The 27,654-nt window shown below is 41.5% G+C and overlaps 2 protein-coding genes across 4 annotated transcripts in view; one reads left to right on the plus strand and one right to left on the minus strand.

Annotated features, from left to right (window-relative positions):
* Positions 1-4,953, plus strand: part of LOC118321071 (transcription initiation factor TFIID subunit 4) — an 80,223-nt gene extending 75,270 nt beyond the window's left edge. For both annotated transcript variants that reach the window (XM_035652258.1, XM_035652259.1), the window contains one exon: positions 2,677-4,953. In XM_035652258.1, the coding sequence (XP_035508151.1) occupies positions 2,677-2,850 (174 nt within the window). In that variant the 3' untranslated portion in view covers positions 2,851-4,953. The remainder of the gene's footprint in view (positions 1-2,676) is intronic.
* An 812-nt stretch (positions 4,954-5,765) lies between these two features.
* The window catches only part of LOC118343359 (BTB/POZ domain-containing protein kctd15), a 27,793-nt gene continuing 5,904 nt past the window's right edge, over positions 5,766-27,654 (minus strand). For both annotated transcript variants that reach the window (XM_035682134.1, XM_035682135.1), the window contains exons 3-5: positions 23,093-23,237; positions 17,759-18,064; positions 5,766-9,205 (exon numbers count right to left, since the gene is read on the minus strand). In XM_035682134.1, the coding sequence (XP_035538027.1) occupies positions 9,047-9,205; positions 17,759-18,064; positions 23,093-23,237 (610 nt within the window). In that variant the 3' untranslated portion in view covers positions 5,766-9,046. The remainder of the gene's footprint in view (positions 9,206-17,758; positions 18,065-23,092; positions 23,238-27,654) is intronic.

Consider the following 27,654-nt stretch of genomic DNA (forward strand, 5'->3'; position numbering starts at 1 on the left):
TACAGCTCTTTTTTTTCTATATTACTTCCATGCACGCATTCCATCTCGTGCTGTCCTACATAGCATGAAGTTGATTTAATTTATTTGTTTTTTTAAACATAACTCAGACGGGGTTAAGGGTAGTTATGATATTATAACAGGCTGAGGGCGGCCCTGCTAGCAATTTTTTGTAACTAACCATGTCCGGAGCTCACAGATGAAAGCTAATTTTACACACTGAATTTTGTTGGAAAAATCACCTGTAATAATATCATATGCCAACAAGAATCTATTTGATTATACAGTGAAGAAAATAATTTCCTCATTAACACTGGCCGGACACACATTGTCCGGGCCTTCCAGAGACAGTAGATGTGGTTGGTGGTAGAAGTTGGCGAGAAAGGTGGCCTGGCTACCCTCACTCGCCGTCCAGGGGTCAGAGAGTGTACTGAGGGAAATCTGAGACAAAGCACCGTCAAACAGTGTACACAAAGACAAGTATGAGGGAGCGGGTGCTGGAGGGACTTTGGTTTGGTTCTTGTAAATTCATACCCATCATATGTTTGCAATTAAGGCCTGTCTGTACTGTGTGTTTACAGAGTGGTGCAATCAATGTAATTGTGAGAGGGTGTTCCTGACTGAAATGTCTGTCTTATTTCTCTCTGGCTGGGTTCAAGTGGGCACTTGCTGGATTTGTTTCCCAGTGTTTCTCATTTCCAAATGTAAATGCATCTCTTGATTTGTATCGGCCTCTGTATACACTCCCTTTTTTATCGTTCTCATTTTTCCTGGATCAAATACAAACAACAAGGGCTCCATTTCAGAGTGAGACGTCAGCCCAGATCTATGTCAGCAGCATTGTTCATTTACAGAGAAAATCTGTTCATATCCAGGGCAATGTAAAGAGCCATAGAGCACACAAATAAAACTGATGGTTTCCCGTGCCGTCGGAGCACGTCGCCAATGTTTCCCTCAGACTCGTGTTTTGCTAGTTTAACAAAAAAACTCTCTAAACACTCTGCTGCACCTGAAGATCTGGACATTGTTAGTGCGTCTTTTTGATCTCATTCGTGCTCTGCAAGAGGGATTATTTTTCTTAATTGGAGGTGTACACATGCTTAGAGGCCACATTCCATACTATTGATACTGTCAATGTGTTAGCCATTCAACAACAATTACTTCCTTTATGGGACATGGGAAACATAGTATTGCTTACTTCTGAACTAAACTAACCCTTTGACTGCACAACAGAGACAAAGACTGTTTTCTTCACTAAAGACAAACTGAGGACAAATTCCCTGAAATAGAAAATGCAAAACACACATCTATAAAGGAGAAAATAGTAATTGAAACCCCCCAAAAATGATGTTTCTAATAAAGAGCACAATGATTTTATTTTCAGCTCACCTAAGTCTGATACATAAATGCACTTCCTCAATGAAGTCAGTACACTCAAGCAATTGGAGTGCAGTGGGATAACTGAAGGCCACTATAGCAGTGTTGATGGCTGCTGTTGTTTCATATCAAGCACCTTTGCAGGTTTGAAAGCTCAAGACTAGAATATTCCTTCCTGTCCCCTGATTAGTTTCAAGATTTCTACACAGCTTTGGAAGTGTACAGAAAATCCGTTTCATCATCTCCATGTTTGGAAGAACTAGACAGAAACAAGATAATGAGTCCACTGACATGCTAGTGACTCTGTGAGCCTGTACTTAGATACAGCGATGCTTTGAGCCAAATGCTAACATAAGGATGCTAACATGCTAATGGTAAGCAGGTATAATGTTTACCATGTTCACCCTCTTAGTTTTGCTTATTAGCATCCTAACATGGTATGGTTAGCACTAAACACAAAGTACAGTAGACTGAAGGGAGTGGAATTAGTTTTGGAGGTCAGTAATCAAAATAATAGACAAATAAAAAATTTGACCGGATGGTGACGGTACTTTCAATGAAAAGTTAACAGAGGGCCAGACTTATTACAGTTCATCCTGTGTTAATGTCTATGCTTCATTTCATGACAATCCATCCAATAGATGTCCAGACATTTCACTCAAAACCACAAATGTCAACATCATGGTTGAGCCAGAGGAAAAGTCAGCAAAGTCATTAGGGATCATGGGGACGATGGGAATCCATCTGATGTCATTCTGACCAACAATCCTATCCTTAGAGCCATGCTGCTAGCGTGGCTACATGTTGCTAGGTCCCAGTATGCATGACTTTAAATGTTGTGATATTTGAGATTACATAAACAGCCATGTACTGCTGTAGAATGTAATATCAATGACCACCTTTAAGCACAGTAAAATCCATAATGCCATTTTTTTAAATTTAGACTTCTTTGGTGCTCATCGCTGCTGTTTTTCTGCACTGAACTTCCCAGATAGTTTGAGTAAACCAGTTTTAAATCTCTTCCCTTGTTGACATTTTGTCAATGCAGTTTTAATTTTTATAAGTGGTGCGTATGCTCAGCCACTGGAAATACTGCTGTTCACGATAGCAACCTGGGTGATCTGATTATTCCAAGCGCAGCGCTGCCACTGCTGTTGGAAACAAACTGGAAATAGGTTGAATTTTTGTCATGTTATTTTTGTAGACAATATCAAGCCTTGAAAAACATTTAGAAATGTAAAAAGTTTGCCGTTCCGGTGTGAAGTCATCCATCTCACCTTTTGACCTCTCCCTTGTCTCCAGGTTTCAGGCAGCACGGCGGGCTCACTGGCCAGCTCCTCCACCCCGTCCACCTCATTACGCCAGTACACGCGGCAACGCATCACTCGTGTCAACCTCAGGGACTTAATTTTCTACATGGAGCAGGAGAGAGAGACCACCCACTCCCTCCTCCTTTACCGTGCCCTGCTCAAGTAGCTTCTGCTCCGCTCAGCGCCCACCTCAACCTCCTCCTGCGCCTCCTCCTTCCCAGCCACGTGCCTTCAGATCAGGTCTAATGTTTCAGTTCTGTGTCTCCATATGTACTGTAGTGACGTTTGATGTAGCTTTTAATAAGAAGAGAGAGAGAGGGACAGAGAGAGAGAGAGAAAAACAAAAACGTACAAAAACAAAACTGTTGTTCCATGTCTTCTCTGTTTAGATTCACGGTGTGTTGTTAGATCATTCAGTTTAAAGGCCATATCAAATTCTTTGCGTTGAACTTGTTAAGGGAACAAAGTGGTTTTTGTGTCGCAGGACTTGACCCAGAACTTGCTATTTATTTGACGTTGTTGGCAGTAGCTTCAATGAATCACCTCAATGTATGAATTATTTTGGCAAAGAGAATTATGTTCACACCTCGATACAGCCTAGGATATTTTCCACGAGCTATTTGTTGAACATAGTTCAATGAATGTAGTTTAGCTGAACTCAATAAATGAGAGACTTTACTGATTTCTATACCGACATCATTTTGAAACATTAAGATTCCAAATAACAGCATCATGTTCAATTTCTTTACTGTGTGTGTAAATAGTTCTTTTTGAATTATTTTACAGCATGTATATTTTTATCACATGTAAGCTTTGTAAGAAAAGGAATAACCCATGTGTCAATATTATGAAATCTGATGTTTTGTAAAACCATGTGTTTTGAATGAGTCAAAATTAGACTGTTTATTCTGTTCACCTGTAGAGTATTTGTTAAAGGTTCCCATGACCCCAAAGGTCATTAAACAAAACCATGGTTGTACTATGACAGCAGTTTCTGATTGGTCACCCTTGTTGAGTGAGTCATTACTTGGTTTTACCCACAAATAATGTGAACATTGTTTTTTGACTAGATGTTTGTAAGTTGTCTACTATCATGCTCACCACTTCTTCCAAAACTTACTTGGTTGAGAAGGTAAGTTTGGTTCAGAGAGGCCAGTGATGTGGGAGGGGTGGTGACTGGAGAGAGAAACCTTGGATCAAAACAGACATTCCTTTATCTTTTCCTCTCACTGTCCTCTCTGCACACATGATGTTTGAAAAAATTACATTTAAAACTTTTAGCCCCCCCCCATCTACTTTGGTGTTGACTGAATGACAAAAGTATTCCATGAAGCGGTTTAGTGCACAACACTTATACTTGTTTGTATTTTGATCCTAAATGAAATATCACAGCTGTAAAGAAATGTTTAACTGTAGAAGGAAACAGTTGATTCCAGCCTAAAATCAATTTCTATTTTTTGTTTCTGTCTTTGTATTACTGATTGAGAGAGTAATGGGACAAAACGCCTGATTTTTACATGTCGTATTGCATTGTCGCCTTGTAATTATTTTATTTTATTTTTTACAAATCCTTATTGTGTTATGTAATATTGTCCATTATGTTTTTTCTATTTAACTAAATATCTTGGCCTCTATGCAGCTTTTCTTGTCATATTGAAATTTATTTAAATATGGGTGACAATTGTTGTGCATTGTACATTTTGACAGCACTTTTTTTTATATCTATTTTACGTGACAACTGAAAGCTGTCACTGTATTATAGCAAAGAAATGACTCTTTTAAGTAGTAAACAGTATTGCCAACTTCTGTCAAGAGAGACTTATTTTTAACAATTAATATATTTTATTTTTTTCTTTTGTTTATTTGTTTTGATTGGCTTTTATGCTTAACACATTTTCATAAATTTTATCTCCAAAATACCATGTTTTAAAAACAAGCACAACAATATCTATTGTGATGATTTCAGATGATTTTATTAGTGATTTCTATGGTTTTCTGGTTGTTTCACAGGAGGACATTTCTACTACTACTACAGCTTTTTAGCCAAAATATTAGAACAATATAACTGATGTAAACAGTGGAGGAAATAACATTTCAGTGTAAGGATGATTTGTAAATATTGTTTACAAAACTATGTGTTTATTAGAACCACGTTATTTTTGGTAAACTCTTGTACATATCTTGAAAATTTCCTGTTTGTGTGAAAAAACAATACTTATGTATTTGTACCTATTTTGTAAAGGAATAAATAAGCTGTTTACTAAACTGAGGAGACGCTGACTTTGTCCATTTCTTCTTTTGTTTTATTCTTACAGCATACACCTTAAAATGTCTGTAGGTACCATAGGAGTGGTAACAGGAATTAAAACATGTACATTTTACTCTAAAATGACTGAATAATTAGGCAATATGTTTCCCTCTCTTCATTTCTTACTCTTTAAAAGGAAAAATAAGCTGTTACTTTTTGCAAGACAGTTTTACCAAAGTCAACTACTAATTCAGCCTGCTTCATTTCCATTTCTAACATTGCACATGCTAAGTACAAACTGAGTCAAGCGCTGCTGCTCGTCCCCCTAGGTTTCTGCTGCTAATTAAGCAGAAGCATTTTCGAAAAGACCAAACTGTTTAACGCAGTGTAAAATATTGGGGTTTGGGAGCATATTGGTTTTTTCAAGATCCTGGCCTATTCCCCAGTCCCTCTGGAGCTGTAGACTGCTGATCTGAATTCAGCCCTGAAGACGACCTTCCCCCTTTGCAAAAATGATCAAGTCCACATATGCTTGCGTACAGAAGGCTGGGGAGATTTATCAGGTTTCATCGGTTCACTTACAGGACACAGAGATCAAATTACTGAATACAACAACCACATACGTACTTACATGTTTCAAGCTGGCATCACCTGCGATGAACACTTTTATTTATATATTTTTTTGATCACCAATAATACAAGCAAATGTGAGCTGTTGCAACTTAGACATAACTTCTAAAACTAACCTTGTTCTTGCCTTTTTAAGTTTAATGGAACAACATGAGAGCAATGAGACACATCAGATATACAATACATCCTTTTATTATCGCAAATATGCAAGAAAAGTCAAATGGAGACATTGTAAATGAACACATGCCCTTTAATACCACAGTCTAATTGTTTTAAACACTTTAAATAATATACATTTGCACCTTATGATACCCTTTGAAATGTCTTAATCCATATGTACACAATGTAATGCTTTGAATTCTTTTCATTCTTTTTGTGAAGAGGACTAAGAGGTCTCTTAAAAACACGAGGGTCCTGTAAAACCCAGAGTCCTGATAATTCAATATACAATAACTGTACAACTGACCCACCTCAGAGGTGGAGTGAATGCCATGTGAAGTGGCTGAAACACTGACCAGTACTTCATCTGAAAGGGTGGCCTGTGTGAACATGTCTGTGAAGTTTCCAGTCCTGTCGAGTTTGTCTAGCTCTGTAGTTAACCCCTTAAATGCAGTTGAAAGGGGCACCCCAGGTTTGGTTATTGCAGACAGAGAAACCCAAAACTGCAATTTGTGTTCCTTTTTCTCACTTAATGTGTAGAATGATGTTTATGTTTTTATTCATACTGTATGTGCATGACCCCTTAGCTCTTTGTTAAAAGCCCCCTCTGTGATTTCCAAATGCCAGTGAGAGAATCTGCCTTCTCTCCTTTCTCCCTGAAAAAAGTATATCTTGCAGATGTGTGTTTTTTTCTTTTTTTACCCCCGTTTCCTCAACAACTAACCCAGATGAGTTTCCACACACCTCACATCAACTGGATCAGCAGCAGAGTGGAGTCGCCTGGCTGTACAGTATGTTCTGAGTATGCTCACATTTGACTCATCAGTTTGTTTGGTTTGTTGCGGTGTGGTCCAGTGAGCCACAGCATAGGAGGGCGTTTTGAAAACCATGGCATGGGGATGACACAGCAGCAGGGGGTGCAACCCGAGTTTCTACTGGCACCACTGAGCTAAGAGCCTTCGGGGAGGCGGAGGGGGGTGAGCAGTGCTGTGGAGAGCCCAACATGCCGTGGCACATGAAAGGCCTGGTTGACCATTCCCTTTGAGGCGACTGGATGCAAAGGCGCAGGCCACTGGCAGGTCAGAACAAAGATGGGCTTGATTGTGAGAGAGAGCCCCAGGCAGGAGTGCGCTGGACTGGGAGCTACACTTATACCGAGCTCATCTTTATCCACTCATTGGCCTTGTTTAATCAGTGGCCATCCGGAGTGAGCAGATATTAGGACAACATGGTCAAAAGAACTACCACCCATTTTTAATGAATAACTAGTTTATAAAAAACAACTCCAGTTAAACTCAAACAACTGCCAGAGCCCGCAAAGATCAGAATGGGCTTCTTCTTTTTTTTGTCAGTCTTTTGGAATGGAAGAAACAGCATCTGTAAGTTACACACAAATATAAAGCATGAAAACTTGGCCTTTCTTGTTTCTGTCTTTGATCCAGAAATGTTGAGAATAAGACCAAAAGAATGAGAGCAGGACAGAGTAAATGCCGCCCACTCGCCTCTTTGTGAATAACACGCTGATGCTGGGAGTACAGTTCACTTTGGGTTCTGCCATACATACATGTGAAGAACCATTGAAATAATCTTGGCTTAGAAGTGACAATATTGAAACAAACAAAGACATTGTCTCTCAAACTTTGTCTGAAGGTACTGTGAGCTATTCTCAACAAAACTGTCAGGACTGGAGGCCCGGGCGAACAAATGTTAGTGCCCTTCATACAGTTCTGAATAATGTAATAGTGTTTTCTTTCACTACAGTATAAACTGTAAAAAGAGATGATGTCTTTATGTTTGTACAATCAACAAAATAGGCACCTTGTCTCCTTTGGTACCTACAGTATTTGTTCTGTTGTAAGTTCTGCCTGTTTTAAATGTTTTAATGCTCTTGTCTCCTAAAACATGAGAAGACAACCAGCTTGACTTGGCACTGGTCACTGGGTTCAAACAAGTGTTTGGTGGGAACAGGGCAGGACAGCTCCGTAGGAAATGTTTAAGTGCAAAGAAAAATCAAGCATTTAGAGTACGAGACATACTGGTAAACATCAGCTCTCCACGTTGGTCCTCAGGTCTTTAACATTCTAACTCAACAAAACTGCAATACACTTAGAGCTTGTGCAACTTTAACCTGAATTTCAAATTCACGAACTTTCTTTAACTTCTGCTAAATACAAACAAAGGTTTGTGCTTGTGAGAGAGAATCCGATCAGAGACCCGAGATATGTTTTAGAGCTAATAAGCAGAAACTCCAGAGCACTTTTTTATGTGTGCTACACATTTGACTATAAACAATGACGAAACATCCAGGTTCTCTTCCATCCCTGTTTGAACAATGGGACTTTTTCCGGCTCTGAATGCATTGCCAGCCAGATCGCTTTAGCCACATAGCCTGCAGACATCTGAGTTTCTGCAGCTACTGCCAAGAAACGCTCCCCCACAAGCTCTCAAAGCCTAATGAATACAACGTTCATACATCCTTCATATTGGAGAAAGGAAAAAAGAGACATTAAAAATAATCCTATTAATAATAATTGTTTACACCATGTCATGATAAGAACAGCAAAAGGAGCAAGAAGAACATACTTTAGAAACAACAATGAAAATTGTAATAAACAATCAGTTTGGCAAACGATGCTGTTTTCGGCGAAGCTCCGCCATCTGTAGCGAGGCCTGTGGAGTGAGGTGGGATGGGGCAGGAGGGTCGCGGGGTCTAGGGGATTAGGGCCTTTTGGGGGACTTGCAAGATGGGATTATGTCCTCTTCCTGTCATCCTTAACAGCGCCCTGTTTGCCACCGCTTCCTTGTCCCACAGCAGGCCAGACTTGTCATCACTCAGACAAGAAATGGACCTCATACAGACACAGAACTGGATGATACTGATGTGCTGAAATAGGAGAGGAAGGGTGGTGTGTGTGTGTTGGGGAGTGGAGTGCATTGGGAATCAGGGAGTGGGCGGTTGTGTCACTCCAGAAGGATCATAAGAAGATCAACCAGTCACGGTGCTAAAATGGTTTAAATGAGCTGCTGTTGAGTCCATTTGTCGTTGTTGTTTTCATCACAATCCCAGATTCTTTGGGCGTTATTTAACATAATGAAAAACTTTTGTTGCTGATGCTTTTTTTCCTTTGTTTGGTACTACATTCCCCTTAGAGTTCTGCAGAGCTGGTGAGGTTAACAAGCCTCTGCTAATACTTCGGTATGTTGGGGGTGGTTGTGGTTCTGTTAGGACAGGGAGGGGGCAGGGGAAGGCAGGGTGGGGTGGTGTGAGAAGATGGAAGGAGTATCAGGGGTGACGGGTGGTTGGCAGTCCCTCTCCCAGAATGCTCTAGTCCAGGGGTTCCTGTTTTATCCTGATGGGAGTGTTGATGGACAGACTTCGCCGGTCCTCACGACACAACACATACTCGCTGAACTGGGATGAGTCCACACCGCCTCCACAAGACGCCGCCACGCTGAAACCTTTCTGGAAAAGGCGCTCCAGGACCTGCAAACAGAGGGAAAAGAGAGGAAGAGAGTAAAGAGAGGGGTATTAATGACAGAGCTGCCACGTTAATAGAGCTAAATCTAACTGAGAAGTATTACTGATAGAGTTGCAAGTTTCAGGTTTCATACTTTTTTTAAGGAAAGGTTCAGCATTTTGAGAAATATTTTTATTGAGCTTTCTTGCTGTGAGTTGGATGAGAAGATTGATACCACTCTTATGCCTGTATGCTAAATATGAAGCTACTGCCAGCTGCTGGCTAACTTAGTTTAGCTCAAAGACAAGCATTTGGGAAACAACTACCTTGGCTAATCCCCAGTAAAATGACCATTTTTGTTTTTGTACAAATTCAACAAACAAGATTGACCTTTAGTCATTTGTTATCTTTGGACAAAGCCAGGCTAACTGTTTCCTGTCTTTATGCTAATGTAAGTTAGCTGGCTGCTGGCGGTAGCTTTATATTTACTGTACAGACGTGAGAATGGTATCAGTCTACACATCTAACTCTTGGCAAAACAGTGAATAAATGTATTTCCCAAAAGGTCAAAGTTTTTCCTTGAATATAAGCACTTTTTCTTCTGCTAGAAATGTATGCTTTTCCAAACAGAATCAGACCACATTCATCAAAATAAAGATGACTCATAGGAGAGTTTAGTTTTTAGTCTTGGACGGGTATCACTTTTTGATATCCATCCTTCCTCACATCAACCTCAGATCTTTATCAGTCTCAACATACACCATGTGTCATTAACCTCCCCCTCCTCCAATCACACGTAGCAATTGGAATAAAACCAGGGGGCACGCCGACATCACACCACCTCTGCAATATTCATGCCGCTTGTGCTGGATTGGCTACTGAACCGAGGGCATGAGCTCAAAGGGATGAGGAGAGCCGAGTGTGAGTGAGGTGTGTTAAGGGGCTGAGTGGAGCTCAGCGTGGTGATTACTGGAGCTCCTAATTTGAGTAATGAGGCCGGGGTGAGAGGAGAAGTGAGGTCCGTGAGCGAAGGAGAGAGCGACGTGTGGGGAATGAGGATGGGGAGTTATGGGTGCTCAGTGTAAGGACAAAGTGTTGGAGCTGCAGGGAGAGAATGGGAGACAGGGATGCATGTTAGCCCTCGAGTCTGGGCATTGATACACAGACGAGTCAGATGCACTCAGACACAAACACGTGAACTCCAACATCACTTTTCTCTCTTCATCTGACGAAAGTCTTGTGGGATGTTGTTTTTTTGGAGGCGGTATATCTAAATCCCAGTGAGAAGAGTGCCGTGTATTTACTTATTCCCCCGTCCTTTTTAATGGAGTGTGCAGCGCATGGAAATGAAAGGTCTCGCCAAGGGCTAACCCCTCCTGCCAGCTACAGAGCCAGAGAAGTTTGCACAAAAAAGATCAGTTTCTTCAGACTCCCATACACACACACACTGACACATGCACTCATGGCGAAGGATGACCTCTCTAATTACAGGAGTGAAGGCCCCATCGGAGGGCTAAAGTGGGGCGTTTAGGCCTCCAGGTCGAAGGGCTGCAGCTTCCCGTGACTGGGGATTAGCACAACAGAGAAGAGCAGATAAATCACACGCACAAACTCACAGAGACAGTCATGAGACGTGTGAAAGAATGCAAACTTACAGATGCAAATTATAACTTGTTGAACAGACCTGAACCCCCTCCCACCGCTTCCTGATTAAAACTAAAATGTGGGCTGACGTGCTGCTTGTACGCAGAAAGGACCACTTGGAAAAGTTATTCCCCCTCCTTTTTCGTCCTCTGGCCATACAACGACGACAAACTCTGTAATTTGTGAGACAGAAGGGGCGGCAGACAGCTGATGGTGAGGATGGCTAATTAAGAGACCTGCCCAAGCATCAAACACTCCCAAATCCATGACAGACGATGGAGGAGCCTAACGATTATGGAAATGATATTACATAGCCTTCTTTGATCATTGCATCACATTGCATTTTTCCCCATCATCTCTTAACGCATGTGGGACTCTGTCATGTTCGGCAATGAATTTGGTCACAGAGGAGAATGGCCTGATCAATAAAGATAGTCTGAAAACACTTTTATCATTAATGCATGGCAACACAAAAGACTTAAGGATATTATTATAGATAGTTGTAACTGATTCAAGAATACTGTAATGACTATAAGAAGCCATAAAAAAACTTCACATTCAGTTTGACACAGTGAATTAGTGCCACAGGGCAATAAACAATACATTGAATAATTAAGATGTATCCAAGCAAAAGGTTTCAATGTCTACAGGACAACGTCCTGAAATCAATCCCAGCTGACAACAGAAAGTAATGCGCCCTCTTAAAAAGCTAACACATGTCCTGGTGGCTCAGTTCAACACAACATACTTGTGACTGCAGGCTTTCAGATCCCAGCTTATGTTGTACTTATGTAGATTTCTCTGCTTACTTTCCTGCCTCACTTGAGCGAAACCATAGCAAAATATTCAAATGGCGAGCTGCATGTGAGCAATCTGATTCGTCAAAGTTTCACTCCAAGCCTGATGATTTCCGTGAAATGGAATTAGAGGTAATTATGTACACTACTTTGACCTTCCCAGAGTCGAGTATTGCCGTGACCATGTATGAGGCTATTGTTTTAAAAACAGGAAATCAGAATACAGCATTGCAGAGAATATGACAACACCAAAGTTAGCTAGTTATGCACTGAACTTTAGCACTTCTTCTTGTCTCTTCCTGCCTTTGTGATCGAAGCAGAAAGCTGAATAAAAGTGTCTCCTCGCCCTCTTCATCCCCCAGTGATCCTTACACATTTGAAACATAATAAACCATTCTCACTGTTACAGGGTCGACTCAGCTGCACAGGGATCTGCCCCCAAAACACACACATACCATTAACCATATAACAATCTCACTGAGCTGCCACTCAATCTAGGGTCACATGGGGGAGAGGAGAAGCTATATAAGCCTCACTCCTCTAACCTCCCAGCGCCGAACATTTCCAACACAACGAAGATGGCGGGAATCAAAGTAAATGAGTCTTAGGACTGGAAACGGGAGCACAATTTAATATTGATGGCCACCGGAGTGCACACACACACTCGCAACACCTCTCAGGAGGCGCTGGAAGACACTTGCTCCTCATGGCACAGGGCTTAGAGTTGATTGACATGTATGACACACACACTGTAGCATGTGATGGGCGCTGCACTCAGGGGGTCCCTTTGATTAACTATGCACAGTTTTTAATATGTGACAAGCAGCGCTAACTGCAGTCTCTGCATCGCATCCTCTGCTTATCGCAAGCATCTGGCATAAAACAGCCGAGAAGGTCCAACTCTTTCTAATTCTCTGAACCATCTGCCCACTTTTTTAGGAATCACAAGCGACAAAAACACTTTGACAGTGTAATATATTCTCATAGCATTTGCGGCACATTATCGAGTAGCTGTGTTTGTGGAGCTGACAAGATTGAGCTTACCATTATCAATGGACACTTTGATTTTAAATGTCTTTATATGGATCTACACAGTAATTTCAGGTGACTGTTGCAGCAATGCAGCTCCTACCCCTGGCACTGTAAATAGCGACTGAGCTAGACAGGCAACAGAGGTATTTAGGGTTAGGTCAGTCCTCAAAGGGACTGCAAGTACAGGTCAGACTAAACTGAACAGTCTTAAGCATGTGAGAATAAAGGATCTCACACAACTTTTCTTATTCATCTGTGGTCTGTGCCTTTTGCTTCATGGTACTCATACAATGGTTGCCAGTGGTGGAATGTAAGTACATACTCTATACTCAAGTACTCAAGTTCTAAATAATTTTGTACTTCAGCTAACTTGAGTATTTACATTTTATGCAAATTCACTTCTACTCCACTATTACTACTCCATTTCAGTCAGAAACATTGTACTTCTTACTCCATATTATTATAGTATTTGACAGCAATAGTTACTATTGTACTTTGTAAAATCCTGATAATACATTTGTGCTTTTACTTTAGTATGATTTTTAATAAAAGACGTGAAATTGAATAGTGGAATGGACACTTTACTTCAGTAAAGAATCTGAATGCTTCTTCCACCACTGATGGTTACATCTGCGCTGCAAAGCCTATTTTTTCTGACATTACATCAGATATATAAATAACAATATAATATATAACAATTTTATAGGAAGTTTATTTCTTCTGATTACACAGTGTACAAACTTTGGAGTCCTCTGATTAATTCTCTTCCTGTTCAGCCCTCCAGCTGTATCATAATTCCCGTTGGCTGTTGCCAGGGTCACTCTTAGAAAGATCTACTTTCCACTACCTAACCATGCTGCGTCCAACAAAAACATTCAACATTTTTCTGGCACCGACTGCTGAAGCTGTCAGCAGGCAACATCGTCCAGTTTTTACCCTCAACATACTGCAGGTTAATCTGCTGCCTGTTGGGCCCCGAGTGCCCGATGCTGTTCTCTACCCACTGAGCCACACGGGCGGTACAGAGACCCCTAACCACAGCAGTGTTAATGTCTTGTTCTGCCACTGAGGAGCAAAGCTGAGGTGTTTGTGTGGCCTTGTCTGCTCTGATGAGCTGTGCTTTCGCTTTCCACCCAGCGCAGGATTGATGGAGTGGCAGTGTGACATGTAAGAGAGTGTTGCAACGTGTTGCGTTCTCCGCCTGGGCAGCAGGGGAACAGGGGGCCCCTTCTCTGCGACTACCTCCGCTGTCACATTGATGAAGGACGGATTGGCTCTCGTCTGATCTGAGTGCTTCATCATGGTGATGTATGGATCAGCAGGCTCGGCCCCAGCTCTGGGACGCGTGTGTGTACACCTCTGTGGCTCTTTGGCTAAATGTTTTCCCTCCGTTAAGTGCCTTTGCTGCTCTCTGTTTCTCTCCGCTGGAGCTACATCACAGCGCAGGTGGTTTGCATTATTCCCTAAATTCCATTCATGACTTCATGGAGGATCACTCGCCAAGGTGGAGTTGTTTATTCTCACTCTCTCACATTTGAATACACCAGATGAAGAACTATAGCAGGGGCTAAATTTACAGCATACATTGTAATACTGTAAGACTTTCCTTCCAAGATATTCTCTTTGTAGACTTATACAGACAGTTAGTATTGTTATATTTCTAACTGTAAATAGAAGATGATATAATAACGTATCAGGAATTTGATACTCTTGAAAAAAGCCCCCAAAACAGAATCCTTGAACTGCTTTGAATATCCCTGAGTAATTGAGTCAGATCTTTCACTCCAAAGTATAACCAATTTTACTGACCTTAGGGATGTTACTTTATCTTCAAGTGAATAAAAACTGAATAATAAACTGCAAAAACTAGGTTGCAGTGCTTAGTGTACAGTAAAGTATTGAGAAATGTCATGTTATCTCATTGTGACCAACGTATCACAAGGTCTAGCAGTTTCCAGCCCTGGGCAAAACAGCAACAGTACCTTAGCTTCAATAAAATCATTTGGGACGAAAATGAATTCTCTATGCCAGCGACATATAATAATTGAAAACAGCGTACATTTAAAAGTTGTCACATATCCATCTCTTTCTTGTCAGGACCTCCTCAAAAAACAGTCCAGTCATAAATACTCTCTTCCAGACAAAGCTACATCTGCCCGCGTCCCCCCCTTCTTTCTCTTCTTGGTCTTCCTCTGTGGGCAGGGTGTGGTTGTGTATGTGTTCCCCTGGGTTGGGGTCCAGGACTGAAATCAGATCAGAGGCTCATTGTCTGGCGAGTAAGACAAGGATTATTTTCCTAACCTTCTCATACCTTCACGCAACAATGAGAGAGGACAGAATGAGTAAGTTGTTTAGAAAAATCTCCCCTTACACCGAAAAACACCTCCATCTGCTCCTCGTGTACTCATCTACATCGACTCAATGAGCCGGGCCCCTCTACTGTGCTTGCATATGTGTGTGTGTTTGCGCATTCAATTTTTCAGAATTTTGTGTATCTGTGTATCTTAAATGGGCCAGCATAAGACAAAAAAAGAGCCTGGCACCACAACTAACACCACCTTAACTGAGAGAGGCCATGCTGTTGACAAAAGGGAGCATCGCTTACAGGAAACCGTGAAGATCCAGCTCCTCTTTCTGTTAGCAGTTTGTCTGAAAAGAGGATTTCTGCCCTCTTCACCTTCAGTGGAGCAGCCCAATAAAGCCTAAACAATAAAAACTCCTTTCAGACCATGTTAGTCACATTCCATAACCAGTCTCACTGGTAAACAGAGTGGGAAAATGTTGTGTTAGTTGATGCGGCCAATTAATTATATTGCAAGTCATTTAAAAATCTATAAAAGAAGTATAAACCGGTTTAGGCTGTTTGAGAAATTGTAAGTATGGTATTAAAAAATGCAATACGTGTATTTCAATTGCCTTGAGCGGTGTTATATTGGAGTCTTTTTTAAAAAGGAGCTGTGTCTTAAAAAGGAGTAAAGCGTAAATTATGCATATCATCCCCCCCCTCTTTCCATTGCTCTTCTTCATCGTTTCGCAAGAAAACATGGCCGCAGTCCACACATGCTTTGTCCCTATTGCTCGGCTCTCCTCCCTGGAGGTGGTCTCTCACACTGGTGGGAAGGAGGTGGAGGTGTCAGAGTGCACTAGCCTGCCTGGGAGAGGCTCCCTCTGGGTGCTGGAGGGGGGAAGGCTCCTCTATGTGTTAGCCTGTTCATGGCTGTGGGCACTGAAGTGTGTTATATCAAGCCTGTGGTGTGAGGCTGTTATGTTTCCCCCCTTGTTCTCCCTCTCACAGACCTCTCTAGGTATCACAACTGTAAAACTAGTTTTCTGAGTTTGTTTTTAACATCCTACTGTTTTACTACCCAGTCTGCTTTAAACAGGGTGATTGAGAATCAGATTACTGCTTAAAATGCTATAACATACTGTAAATAAAATCTATTTGAGATTATATCAATACCATATGTATGTAGTATGAGTACAATCAAAGGGTAATGAGCAGTCACATACTACAAAGCACAGGCCAGGCTCAGATTACACATCATGCTACAGCCACAAGAGCCACTTGGAAGCTGTGACAGAATAAAAGAATACACAAAGTCTGTACACTTGTTATTACCTCTGGTAATCTCTCGACAAACTGACTTTAGCTCCATCAGAGTAGCTATTATCTCAGTTAGTGACAACAAGCTATTATCTCTACTGTGGCAAAATGCGGTACACTATAAAGGGCCACAAATCACGGCAACTTCACTGAGAGGGAGAATAAGAGACAGTCCTTCAGCAGATGCGATGATAGACTCAGTAACACCAGTGGAGCTGCACAGTGGCCCTCAAAGCACTGGTTGTACGGTACAAATGCCAGCCAGGTTTTTAAGTGTGTATGAAAGTGTTGACGGGTGGTGGTGAAAAATGGTTTGCTTGCTCAGCAACATCTTACACTGGATAAATACTGGTTAAAAGAGTCTCCACTGTGGCAACATTCAGAGTGTATACAAGGCCACAAATCCTGTTGACTGACTCATAGCAAAGTTTCTCGGTGGAATCTGCGTCCTATGGCTAACCTCAAAGACTGGACAGATTCCATAAAACACCTAAAGTGTCCTTTGCACTTCAACACATGCAGAACTAAAGTGTCTAGACAAAATGTACACAAAGGTTTCATTATAAAATTATGAGGAAACCTGTGCATTTAAAAGAATTATCTTCACTTCCTGATGCAGAAAAGATTTAATCCTTAGAAAATAAATGCTAGCTAGCTAAGGACCTTAAACTGAAAATACAGTTAACATAAGGAAACACTTCACTTGAAGTCTTTCACTGTAACAATGTGTTTCAGAGCTATTGTATCCCATCTTACAAATGCATTACATAATGTGTTTTGACATCCTTTTCCATTTAACACCTTATGAATCGGTTGGAAATGTGTTACTTAAAGTTACTGTATACAAGCACCAGGAGTTATTCAACCCTACATACATTATGTCTTTTCACCAAAGGTCTTTTTGTTAAAAACATCATTCATTTCAGAGCGCTACTTTCATTTAGTTTATTATTTAACTATTGCAATTACAGTATAATATCCCTGTAATATTCCTAAAACATACTATATGTTTTCATAGTTAGTCCTTCATAAAGTTTCTCCTTCACGCAATATTGAATTTAAACTAATTTATCTTTATCATATCTTACATTACACCTGTAACTAAATACTCTATGTTGAATCTAGAATTTCATGATATTTTTCTCACTACAATATTGTTTGATTTGTAGCATATCCTCTTGACTTTTATCATGCTTTATTTTTCCAAATCAGTCAGGGAAAGGTATTTGTTGAATTACCCGTCCCAGAATGTAATGCATTACTTTAATTCGGATTTTGTACTTGCTGTCAGCAGACTACTCATAATACACTTCAGGGACACCACACCAAGTCACAGAAATATATGGTCCTTGCTTATTCAACAGGACATTACAATAAGTACAACACTGTGAAAACACTACAACTAGTTCGGTAGTTGTGTTTTACATGAATTGGATGTAATAAATGTGCCACACACAGAGGGGGGACAGATTAGGACAAACAAAAAGTTTCCAGTGTGTTACCTGGACGGAGTTAAGCCTGCAGTAGCCATTGAGGGGAAAGCGGATGACGTGTGTTGGGTCCTGGTTCCAGCCGGCATTGACTGAGTTACACATAACGTCTCCAGTCTCAGGGAAGATCTCCTCGATGAGGACCTTCTCCCCACTCAAAGCGATCCTCTCACCCAGGTCAGGTGTGACACGGACCACCAGGCAGTCACAGGGCTGCGCCATCCGTCGTTGCTCGCGCTCTTGCTTCCAGCGCTCCAGCTCCTTGATCATGGGTGTCAGCTGGTAATAGCGCGCCTCCTCGTACAGCAGGTGGAAGTCCTATACAGGCAGATGAGCATGGAGATAAGTGCAGTGAGTTTTCATGTGTGTGCGGTCCACTTGGCTATATGTGTGACTAACACACTGAGTTTCATTACATTACAGTTCATCACCAAGGTCTTTAGGAGAAAAGCCTACACATATATGGTATTGTGCAACATTAGGATGACAGTAGAAGGTATATTTACAGGATATCCTGATGGCTTCCCTACGGCAACTAATGACTATGAATAAGTGTCCTTGAGCAAGACACTTAACCTCTAATTACTCCAGGAGTGCTGTTCTGGCTGTATCTGCACTTTCACCCTTCTACAGTAGTGAAACACCAGCTGTGCGGTACAGGCATGCATGGGAGAGCAAATAACTAATGGCACAGTGATTAATATGCTCAAAATGTCCTACAATATTTCTGAATATTTTTAGGAGACACATTTATATATGTGTGTCAGATGTCCTTTGTCCTCACTGTCTGTTACAAGAAACCATTACTAAGGAGTGCAAAGGGTAAGGCACCATGTTTTAGACCAATGAACTCATCAGGCTTCTTGTAATGTCAGCAATGTAAGAGTTTAAATGTATACTCCTGATCTGGACAAGAATCAGATAAATACCACAAATAGAAATATAAAAATATAAAAACGAAAATGAAAACAGAGCAGTGCTTAACATCTTACTTGTTACCAATATATCTTCTGGAAAGAAGAACAATAAACCAAGATCGGTGATGGCCTCCGACCAGCGGGACAACACTCTCAATAAACAAAGCATAGCCATGCTGCAGCTCTCCTCCACAGTAGCTCTTGGCAGAGCTGCGCTAGCCTTTAGCATGTTTTAGTGAGCTGACTCCAGAAAGGCCGTCAGTAGGGCTCCAGTGAAGTGGGATGGTGCATTCCTGTGTGCAGACAGTCTGCAGCAGATTGTCTGCCTCTCCCTCCTGGGCAAGGCTTACTGGGGGCCATTTGCCCCTGCGCTCTTGCCTCTAATTTCCCACAAGACCAGATGGCACCATCATTCACCGCTACCATAGAAAATCCAGGGAGGGGCGGAGGTTCGAGGCAGACAGGAGGTGAGGAAAAGATATGTGCAAGTGAACATGAGGACAATCATCAGCCAAGGAGGATTTTTAATGTATTCCTCACATGGAGGGAGTTTTATGTTAATGAGGCTTGTGGCCCAATGTTAAGCTCCTATTAGAACAAGATTTAATTAGGTTACACCTAAATGCTGCGACTCTTTCTGCTAAACAATTAGTAATTAAATCTGTGTTCTGATTAGTGTTTCACAGTGACAGCTTAATTCATTCTTAGTTTATAAACTTCCATCACTGCCATTCAAAGTTTATTCTTACATGATAATCATGTTCCTTTGCTCCGAGCTATAGTTTGTTTTAGTGTATGGACATCATCAAACTACAGCAGAGCTGAGCATTTTGCTACATATTTAATAGGTACAGATAGAGGTTGCTCATCTTGGCGCAGTGCAAAGTCTCAGCGCCCTTGAAGAGTAATTCAATGTGGATTTGTGCTGCGGAAACAACATATGTTTCATATAGTCTGCATCATTGGTGGCTGTGGGTGCTGGGTGCTGGTGCTGCCAGGGAGCCCTGATCTAAAAAGAGTTTTTCCCATTCCCTTCTCCGGACCACTGCTGGGTATAGAAACAGAGCATGGCAGCAAACAGCATATTCATTAACCCCGCTGCTTCTGTCAGACTGTTTAGCCTTGAAAAGCCTCCCTCTCTGGTTTACCCCCTCATCTAAGCTGTGCCTTCATCTGAGGCGTGTGAGCGACACCCAAATACAACTCCATCTGGACAGCGTTGACGCAACACATCTTAAGCTGACGGTCTAATATTTAAGATTTCAGAATGCGAATGAAGGGAGGGAGTGGGTCCTTCTTTCCCTTTTTCTTTTCCTTTCTCCCTGTCTTTTTCTCTCCTGGCCCTCTTGCTGCAGCTGACAAAACTCATACTGAGACGCTCCCCTTCAGGCAGCTCTCTGTATCAAAGTGTAGCTCCTCATCCTTCACAGGTCTGAAACCATGGATGGATATGTTTTTAACAGGGGTCTGTCTGCAAGGCACTTTAGTCATCCTGAGCAGCGCAGAAAACAACAGAGTAATCCTAAGCGCTGAGGTGAGGATGAGAGGGAGACAGGGCCAACAGCTCCGTCCTGGCTGCTGGAGCTGCTGCTACTGCTGCCAGCTCTACGAGACAATTCATCCCCCAATCCTGTGTCCAGACAGCCCGTTTGAGCTTCAAAATAATGATCCGACCTGATCGCCCACCGGCAAGGCAACATCTCAGGGAAGGACAGAGGGAGGGAGAGACAGAGAGGGAGGCAGGGAAAGAGAAGAAGAGGAAGAAAATGATGGAAACTGTCACGATGAGGGAGTTGGAGGACTGATAAAGACCTACCGTGTGTTTTGGACAAAAAATGACTAAAGCCACACAAGTAGAGGCTCACAGGTTGTTGATTATACAGGCCACCGATGAAAGTCTCTCATCTAATATACAGCAGTGACAAAAGAATAAAAACATTCCCCCTTTTCTATTATTGTTAGCATTTGCTACCTAAAGAAACAAAGCGTTATTGATTTAAAGTGCAATACAAAAGCCTGAACAAACCGAGGCAGGAACCACTAACTCTTGACGGTTTATAACCGTGCCCTCAGTATGACTGAGCATTGCTTACACTCTTGTGATTAATTGTAGTTTGAATAATGAGATGAGGGAGGATATTAATAGTGAATATTTTGTTCCACTGATGTAGGCTGAAAAATTTCTTTTCCTATTCTGCTCAGACTTTCACATTGATTTAGCAGAACACACAGCGCCGTGGCTGCCAGCAGCAGAACAGACCCAGCCCTCTGGCGACGGCAAGCCTGATTGTGTTCAGATAAGGACATGCTCAATTCCGCCTCGCACTATTTGCATTTTTTTCCCCCGTCTTCACGCAAATTGAAAGGTATGCAGATCAACACAGGCTTATGCGAGGGGATCGTAATGAGTTGAAACAATGAAGCCCAGTGCGTTCTCTTCAACCATGGTGCCTGATTGGACTGTCAAGACTTCACAGAGAGGGAGGGAAAAGCATGAATAAGAAGGGGAAAACTAATCGGTACTGAGTCAGGCCATCATTTGCAGAAAATATGCAGGGCTTTCATGTCATGTTCTGTTGTCTGAAGTTTGGCTCTCGTTCAGACTATCCGTGAGGCCTGGAGAGTTTGCCCCTGGCTTTGTGTGGCTTGGCCTCGCCTTGTTCCCTTGTAGAGAATGATGAACAAGCGCCAGCCCGGTGGAAAGGTCACACAAGTTAAGGTGGAGTAGAAGTGAAGAATAGAATACACCTAGGAAACACTATCACTGAATAAAAACCTTGAACAGGAAGGAGCTGCGGGCAGAATATATAATAATTCTGACAAAGCCACATGTGGTTGTGTGGGTACTTGTGGGGTAAGACTAACTTGCTAGTAATGCCATCAGTTTGGTTTAAACCTGCACTAATTAATATTCTTATAATGACAGTGGATTAACTGACTATGTGTAACTTGAAAGGTGTTGCTCATAATGATGAACTAGCAGAAAATAACTACCCAATTCTGCTCAGTGCTGTCGAACGTTTTAGTGTGTTTCAGCTCATTGTTTTGGTTTTATGGCACCCAACTTTACTTTACTTTTCATCAACCAGCAGCAGTAGGCAGCTGTTTTTAGGAAAAATAAAAAAATAAACCTACTGAATGCTACCTGCCCATAAACAAACAGCAGACAGAAATTGTTAAAGAGCTGGTGACATTGTATTGCATTTAGCAGCTAAAGTGGTGGAGACCAAACAAGAGCTGGAAGGAGAGTCAATAGAAGGAGGACTTACATTTGGCAGGCGGCCAGAAACACAACTTCAAATAGATACTAAATACATGTTGCTCCATGTCTGATAAATAAGAAACACATTTCTTCATATTGTCCTCATAGATATTTAAAACTATTATAGTATAAAAAGTTTTACCATTTAATGTCCAATAAGTTTGAACAGAGAGCGAAATGCTTTATGATCCATTTGCACAGCTCGTATCAAAAACACAAGTCGTGCATATTTAGCTCACCAATAACCTACGAATACCTTACATGGATGGGAAATCTATCTATGAACACCTAAGAGTGTATAAAGCATTATTTGATACCAAGCCTGACAGCATTAGTATGATAACGAACATGATATACTCTGTGTGTGTTCACTTACAACACAAAAGAAAAGAATTCTCTCATGCAGACGCTAAAACAGGAGCCAGGTGTGTGCAGTCTGAGTAGGCTAATACGGGCAGATTCAGTGGCCCACAAAGAGTAAAGTGTGTGTGCACAGATGCATGTATACGTCGGTACAGAGCATGTTAGTATGTATTTAACTGCACCAACACAGCTCTCCCAGTGAGTTCCTGACTGTCTGTGAGACTTCCTATCTGTGTGGGAGTCGGTCATCAGAGCGCAGGGGGAACTGAGGGGTGTACAGGCTATTTCACCTGGGTTCACCTCTATAGAAACCACTCTGAGTGAAAAACAACAGCTCAGGGCTTTGGCACACACATCACCGGGCCATGCTCCAGTTAGCCAGTTAGCATTTTATCTCTCAACCACTGTAAACTCCAACTGAGTCTGTTCCATAATTCTTTTTCCCCCCAAAGTTTCCTAATTACTGCTTATGCTTATACTACAGGTAATTAATGTGTTGAATGGGAGGAGGGTGAGTCTATGTTAGCATTGTGAAAACAGAACTGGCGGCTCTGTTGTGGTGTCAGGTCTATTTTGAAAACATGCAGCACCTTAGAGGGCAGGTGAATATTAATGAATACAAACATATTCACACTTTGGTGTATTATCTTGAGAAAAATCAGGAAATTCACACAATGCTACAACGTGTCTGGGCAGATGGCCTAACATACTCAAGCATTTTATGTTGTTATGTTGTTCAAACTGTGCGAGCTGATGGTGCAGACAAGTACACACAATACAGTGTGTTGTGGTGCAGATATATACCTTGAAGTCATCTGGAAGGAGCAATTTGCTGGTCCTGAGGAAACTGAGAATGTAGCGGAATATCTCGCCGTCCCGATCTATGAAGTAGTGCTGCTTCAAGCTGTCCAACACGATGGGCTCGGTGCCATTGAACAGACGACTGATTCTGAAAATTGAAATACACACACACAAACACACACGCACACAGGCAGCCACACACACAAACACACACACATAATGGAATGAGCCAGCTCCCTTCAAATGCATGAAACAATTACCCTCCATTTATTTTTCAATTTTATTAGCACTAAGCTTGAAATGCATTAGCATCCCAGGTTGAAACAAGGGGCTTAAGGCACAGTTCCTCCATTCCAGACTTGTTTGAAGTGTCCCTTCTGCAGAGAGATTATAACAACACACACGCTTGCTGCTTGTACTTACAGAAATTAATGGCATGAATGTAGCATTACAGCTCTATTATTCCATCTGTCAGAGGCGTGGAAATGAAACAGAGGTAGGAAATTGTGGAGGTCCACATACTAATGTGAGGAGGACATCTGGAAGAAATATTTTACTTTTACAGCTTGACTTTGTTATGAATGTGAGAGGACTTTGGACAGCTGCAGCTCTACTGTATGTATTACAATTTTGATATCTATCCGATGTTCTGTGTTTTGTTTACTTCAAAAATCTCATTATATAATTTTGTTGATTTGAAGATAAATGAGTGACTATTGCATTTAAAACTATATTTGAATTTCTCTGTTCCTATGTAATCTGTAGCAATCCATAATTTACTGACTAACTGGGGTCTTACTGAAAATAAAGTCAACATATAGGCCATTTCATTTAAGAAAAAGAAATCTGACTCATATGTCATCCCAGAAAATAAGTTGCACTTTGGTTCTCCTACAGTATCTGTAGGCTGAATTAGAGTTATTTGGTTCATATTTAAAGGCAAAGCAAAGATAGAAGAACATCCAAACGAGAAAATAACAACTGAAAAGATGAAAATCAATAATGCTTTCTTAAGAAACACAACATTTAATTAAAATAATAACAATGATAATATGTATGTGTTTAACCTTTTACCTAATATCGACAAGACTTTGGTGAAATAATAAGGCACATGTTGCTGTCTATAGCGTCCCATGGTTAACCCCTTCCAACAGTGCACTGCAAGATTAAGGGCTTAGTTGAAGTTGGCTACAGGGGCTCATCAAGGCAAAGAGTGGAAATTGCTGTTATCTTTAAACTTTCATCACACCATGTTGGCGCCGTGCCTCGAGATACCCTTGGACAGATATTCATTTACCCTCGCCTTTGTGTGGTTTTCCTGCTGCTTACCTGCAGGTCCCTCTCACGCTGATCTAATAATCTCATCTGGGCACCTCCACTCTATCTCTATATATCCCTATTCAATAATTAAAAATAGGTTTTTAGCATCTCTTAAATATCGAGGATGCAGTTGGCACAAGTGTTTTCACGTGTTTGCAAAACTTTTGTGCTCCCATAGGTTGAACTAATGGAACTCTGAAGTGCAAAAAATTGCTTTAATTTTGTGACTCATTTTAAAACAAAACTCGCATTTCCCTCAGCAGAGAAACCTGGAATGCCTGCGCAGTGTAAACAAGTCGTGCTTGTGATTTACACAAGAAATCTGTTGCACGTAACCTCCTTAACGGTTTCTCTGCACATTTCCATCGTCTCTCTGAGAAACAGCTCTTGGCAGGGCGCTGCGTTGCTGTTATTATCATCATTTTGATGTAATCAGCTCTTTAATCACAGTAACAGCTTCTAGGTCGGCTGACAAAGTTGTATGACAAAGAAAATCGTAAAACCTATTTGCAAACACCCAGACCAATACACACACAACACCCAGCACTGCCTGAGCACCGGCATTGTCAAACTCTATTACAAGACACTGGAAGGGAGCCGCAGAGGGAATGCCAATGAACAAACAGCAGGGCTGGCTTCACTCACACACTCATTTTACTGAATTTACAATTACAATCCTCTACTTTTTAAAAGTGTGTGAGCTTGTGTTTAATGGTTGTATCGGGTATCTCCTGACCCCGATGTGTCGGCTCAACACACCAAAGCTATCATGTCAAATTCACCCTGTTTCTTTTTCTTTGACTTGACTGTGTGAAGAAGCAGAGCAAAGATGGTTCTCCCTCCCTCTCTCTACCCTCCTGCCATCTTTTCTCTCTTTCACTCTCTCTTTCTTTCTTTCTCTCTCTCTCTCCGTCTCCATCCTTCTCGCTTACTCGCTTTCTCTCTGGAAATCGATGCAAAATGCTTTATAAAAAACCAATACTCATCTCCCTGTTTCGCCCGAGGTGTTCCTTTCTCATATGGTCTTGCAATTCTTCCAGCTAGAATTTCACCATACCCCTCCAGGCTAACTCTGTTTTTCATCTCCACTTTTTTAAAAAGCAATTAAAATGCTGCCTGTTTTTCTTTTTCTTTCCCTCTCTTCTACTCCCTTCTCTCTCTCTCTCTTCCTCTGTTGGTCTCCTCATTTTTTCTCTTTCTGTTAAATCCCTGAATTGGTGGGGGGTTTAACAGGTAGGGAGAGAGAAAGGGTGTAGAGAAATTAAGAGAGAAGAAACATAGACAGGCCAAAAGACAAAGAGATTGACAGAGAGAGGGAAAGATGAACGGAAGTAAAGAGGGAAAAAGAAATAGGCAGGGAAAGAAACAAACACAATATGAGAGGAAGACAGAGAGAGATGGAGAGTGTAAGAGAAAAGGCTATGACAGACATACAACACAGAAAGACAGAGAGAAAGAGTCAAGGAGAGGGAGGGAGGTGGTGGGTGTGGGAGGTTATCAAGGACAGGAACAGCTCAGATCTCCCACCCCAGTGGTGCCAAGTGAGGGCAGGCAGCGGGGCAGTAGGTGGGCAATATCTGGCAGCATCCTCACTGCTGCAACTACAGCTGGCCAGTGGCTCAGAGCTGCCAGAGACGTGTCTGCAAGAGGTGGGAGGGGGATGCAGTGCAGGTATCACTGATTCTACAAGAACAGATGCTATCTGGAAACTGTAACACTAATGGATGCCTAATAAACGCAAGACACCCAGCAGCTTCCTGCAAAGTGAAACAACAAACCCAGGGATCTCAGTGAGTGTGTCCACCCTGACATCAAGGGCTGCCCACAATGGCTTTTAAGTAGTGGGGGGGTCTGAAGTTAAAAAGCCAGATCGCTACTGTGTCTGCTTATAGACATTGTATACACTGACATTTCTCAAAAAGCTCTCCCAAAGGGTGTGTGAGAAAGGTTTCAAAACAAGAAATACTATTTTAATTTAGCTGAATATTATGATTTAAAGAGAATATGGCTGTTCAAATCAGGTTCCAATGTAACTCAAAGTACTTATACACGTTTCTACATTTCAAAACAGCAACAGCAACAAAAATCTTCTTACACGGTTCTCTGGGAATACATTACATGTATATTTGCCTACATGGATCCATGATGTGAATTGCGCATACACTGATAAATTAACTGTATTAATGCTTTAACTAAAGTCCCCTACTCATATACTCTCGCTAACAATCATAGAGTTCATCTGCAGTTTATGAAAACATTTAATTTTGGAGCTACATAACATGACAATTAATTCTCATTATTATTTCACGTTAAGTGATTAAAACTAAAAGTCTTATCAAACAGATAATTTTAGTTTAGATCATAGCAGCGGGTTAGTGCCATATACACTCTTTAAAAGGCAGAAAATGCACTTGAGGCTACATCCAAGAGGCCTAAAAATGAAATTGAGTAAAACTGAAAGCAAATATAGCGCTTTCTAAAACTTACATATAGCAAATAAAGAGATGTTGTTTGCTATGTTAAATATTGTGATTTCAGCTTACAGAAAAGGAAACTATTAGATAAAGAGGGCAACTAAAAGAGCATGAAGAGATTTATCGTCTCTGGACACAGAAGACTAGTCTTCAAAGAGAAAAATGTCCAGTGGTCCTTTCAAAATAGTTTCCTTGTCTCTGGAACATTTCCCCTAATTTCCTCAGCTTCTGTTCAAGTGACTGCTCAGACTGTCCTCTCTGAGAGCTACACAGTGTGCGCATCAATGTTTCATGACCCCTGTCCCTTAATATGGGCCGCACAGAAGAAGATGAATAACCACACATTAGTTACTAGACTAACTTTCTCTTGGCATGCTACATTATTTAGGGACCAATCTATTAAAAGTAATCATCAACTTTAAACTCTTTAACCCTGCTCTTTTAGTCGTCACGTTTTCAGCTTTGCCAGCGTGCCTTGCTTGACCGGACGTGGCCGAATGCGGCATATACGGCTATGCCAGTGTAATTGTTTTGCTTTCTGCTGTCAGCCATTATCCTAATTCACACAAAAGGGCCCCTCCTTCCACTGGCTCCAGTGGAAAGTGGAGCCCTGAGGCCAACTGTACACTGAGGAGGCTGAGAGAGAGAAACAGTGTGTGTATGTGTGTGTATGTGTGTGTATGTGTGTGTATGTGTGTGTGTGTGTGTATGTGTGTGTGTGTGTGTGTGTGTGTGTGTGTGTGTGTGCATGTGATCCAGAGTGAGAAAGGC

The sequence above is a fragment of the Morone saxatilis genome, unplaced genomic scaffold (assembly GCF_004916995.1).
Source record: "Morone saxatilis isolate NCDOM2014 unplaced genomic scaffold, NCSU_SB_2.0 Contig11, whole genome shotgun sequence".
Classification (NCBI taxonomy): domain Eukaryota; kingdom Metazoa; phylum Chordata; class Actinopteri; family Moronidae; genus Morone; species Morone saxatilis.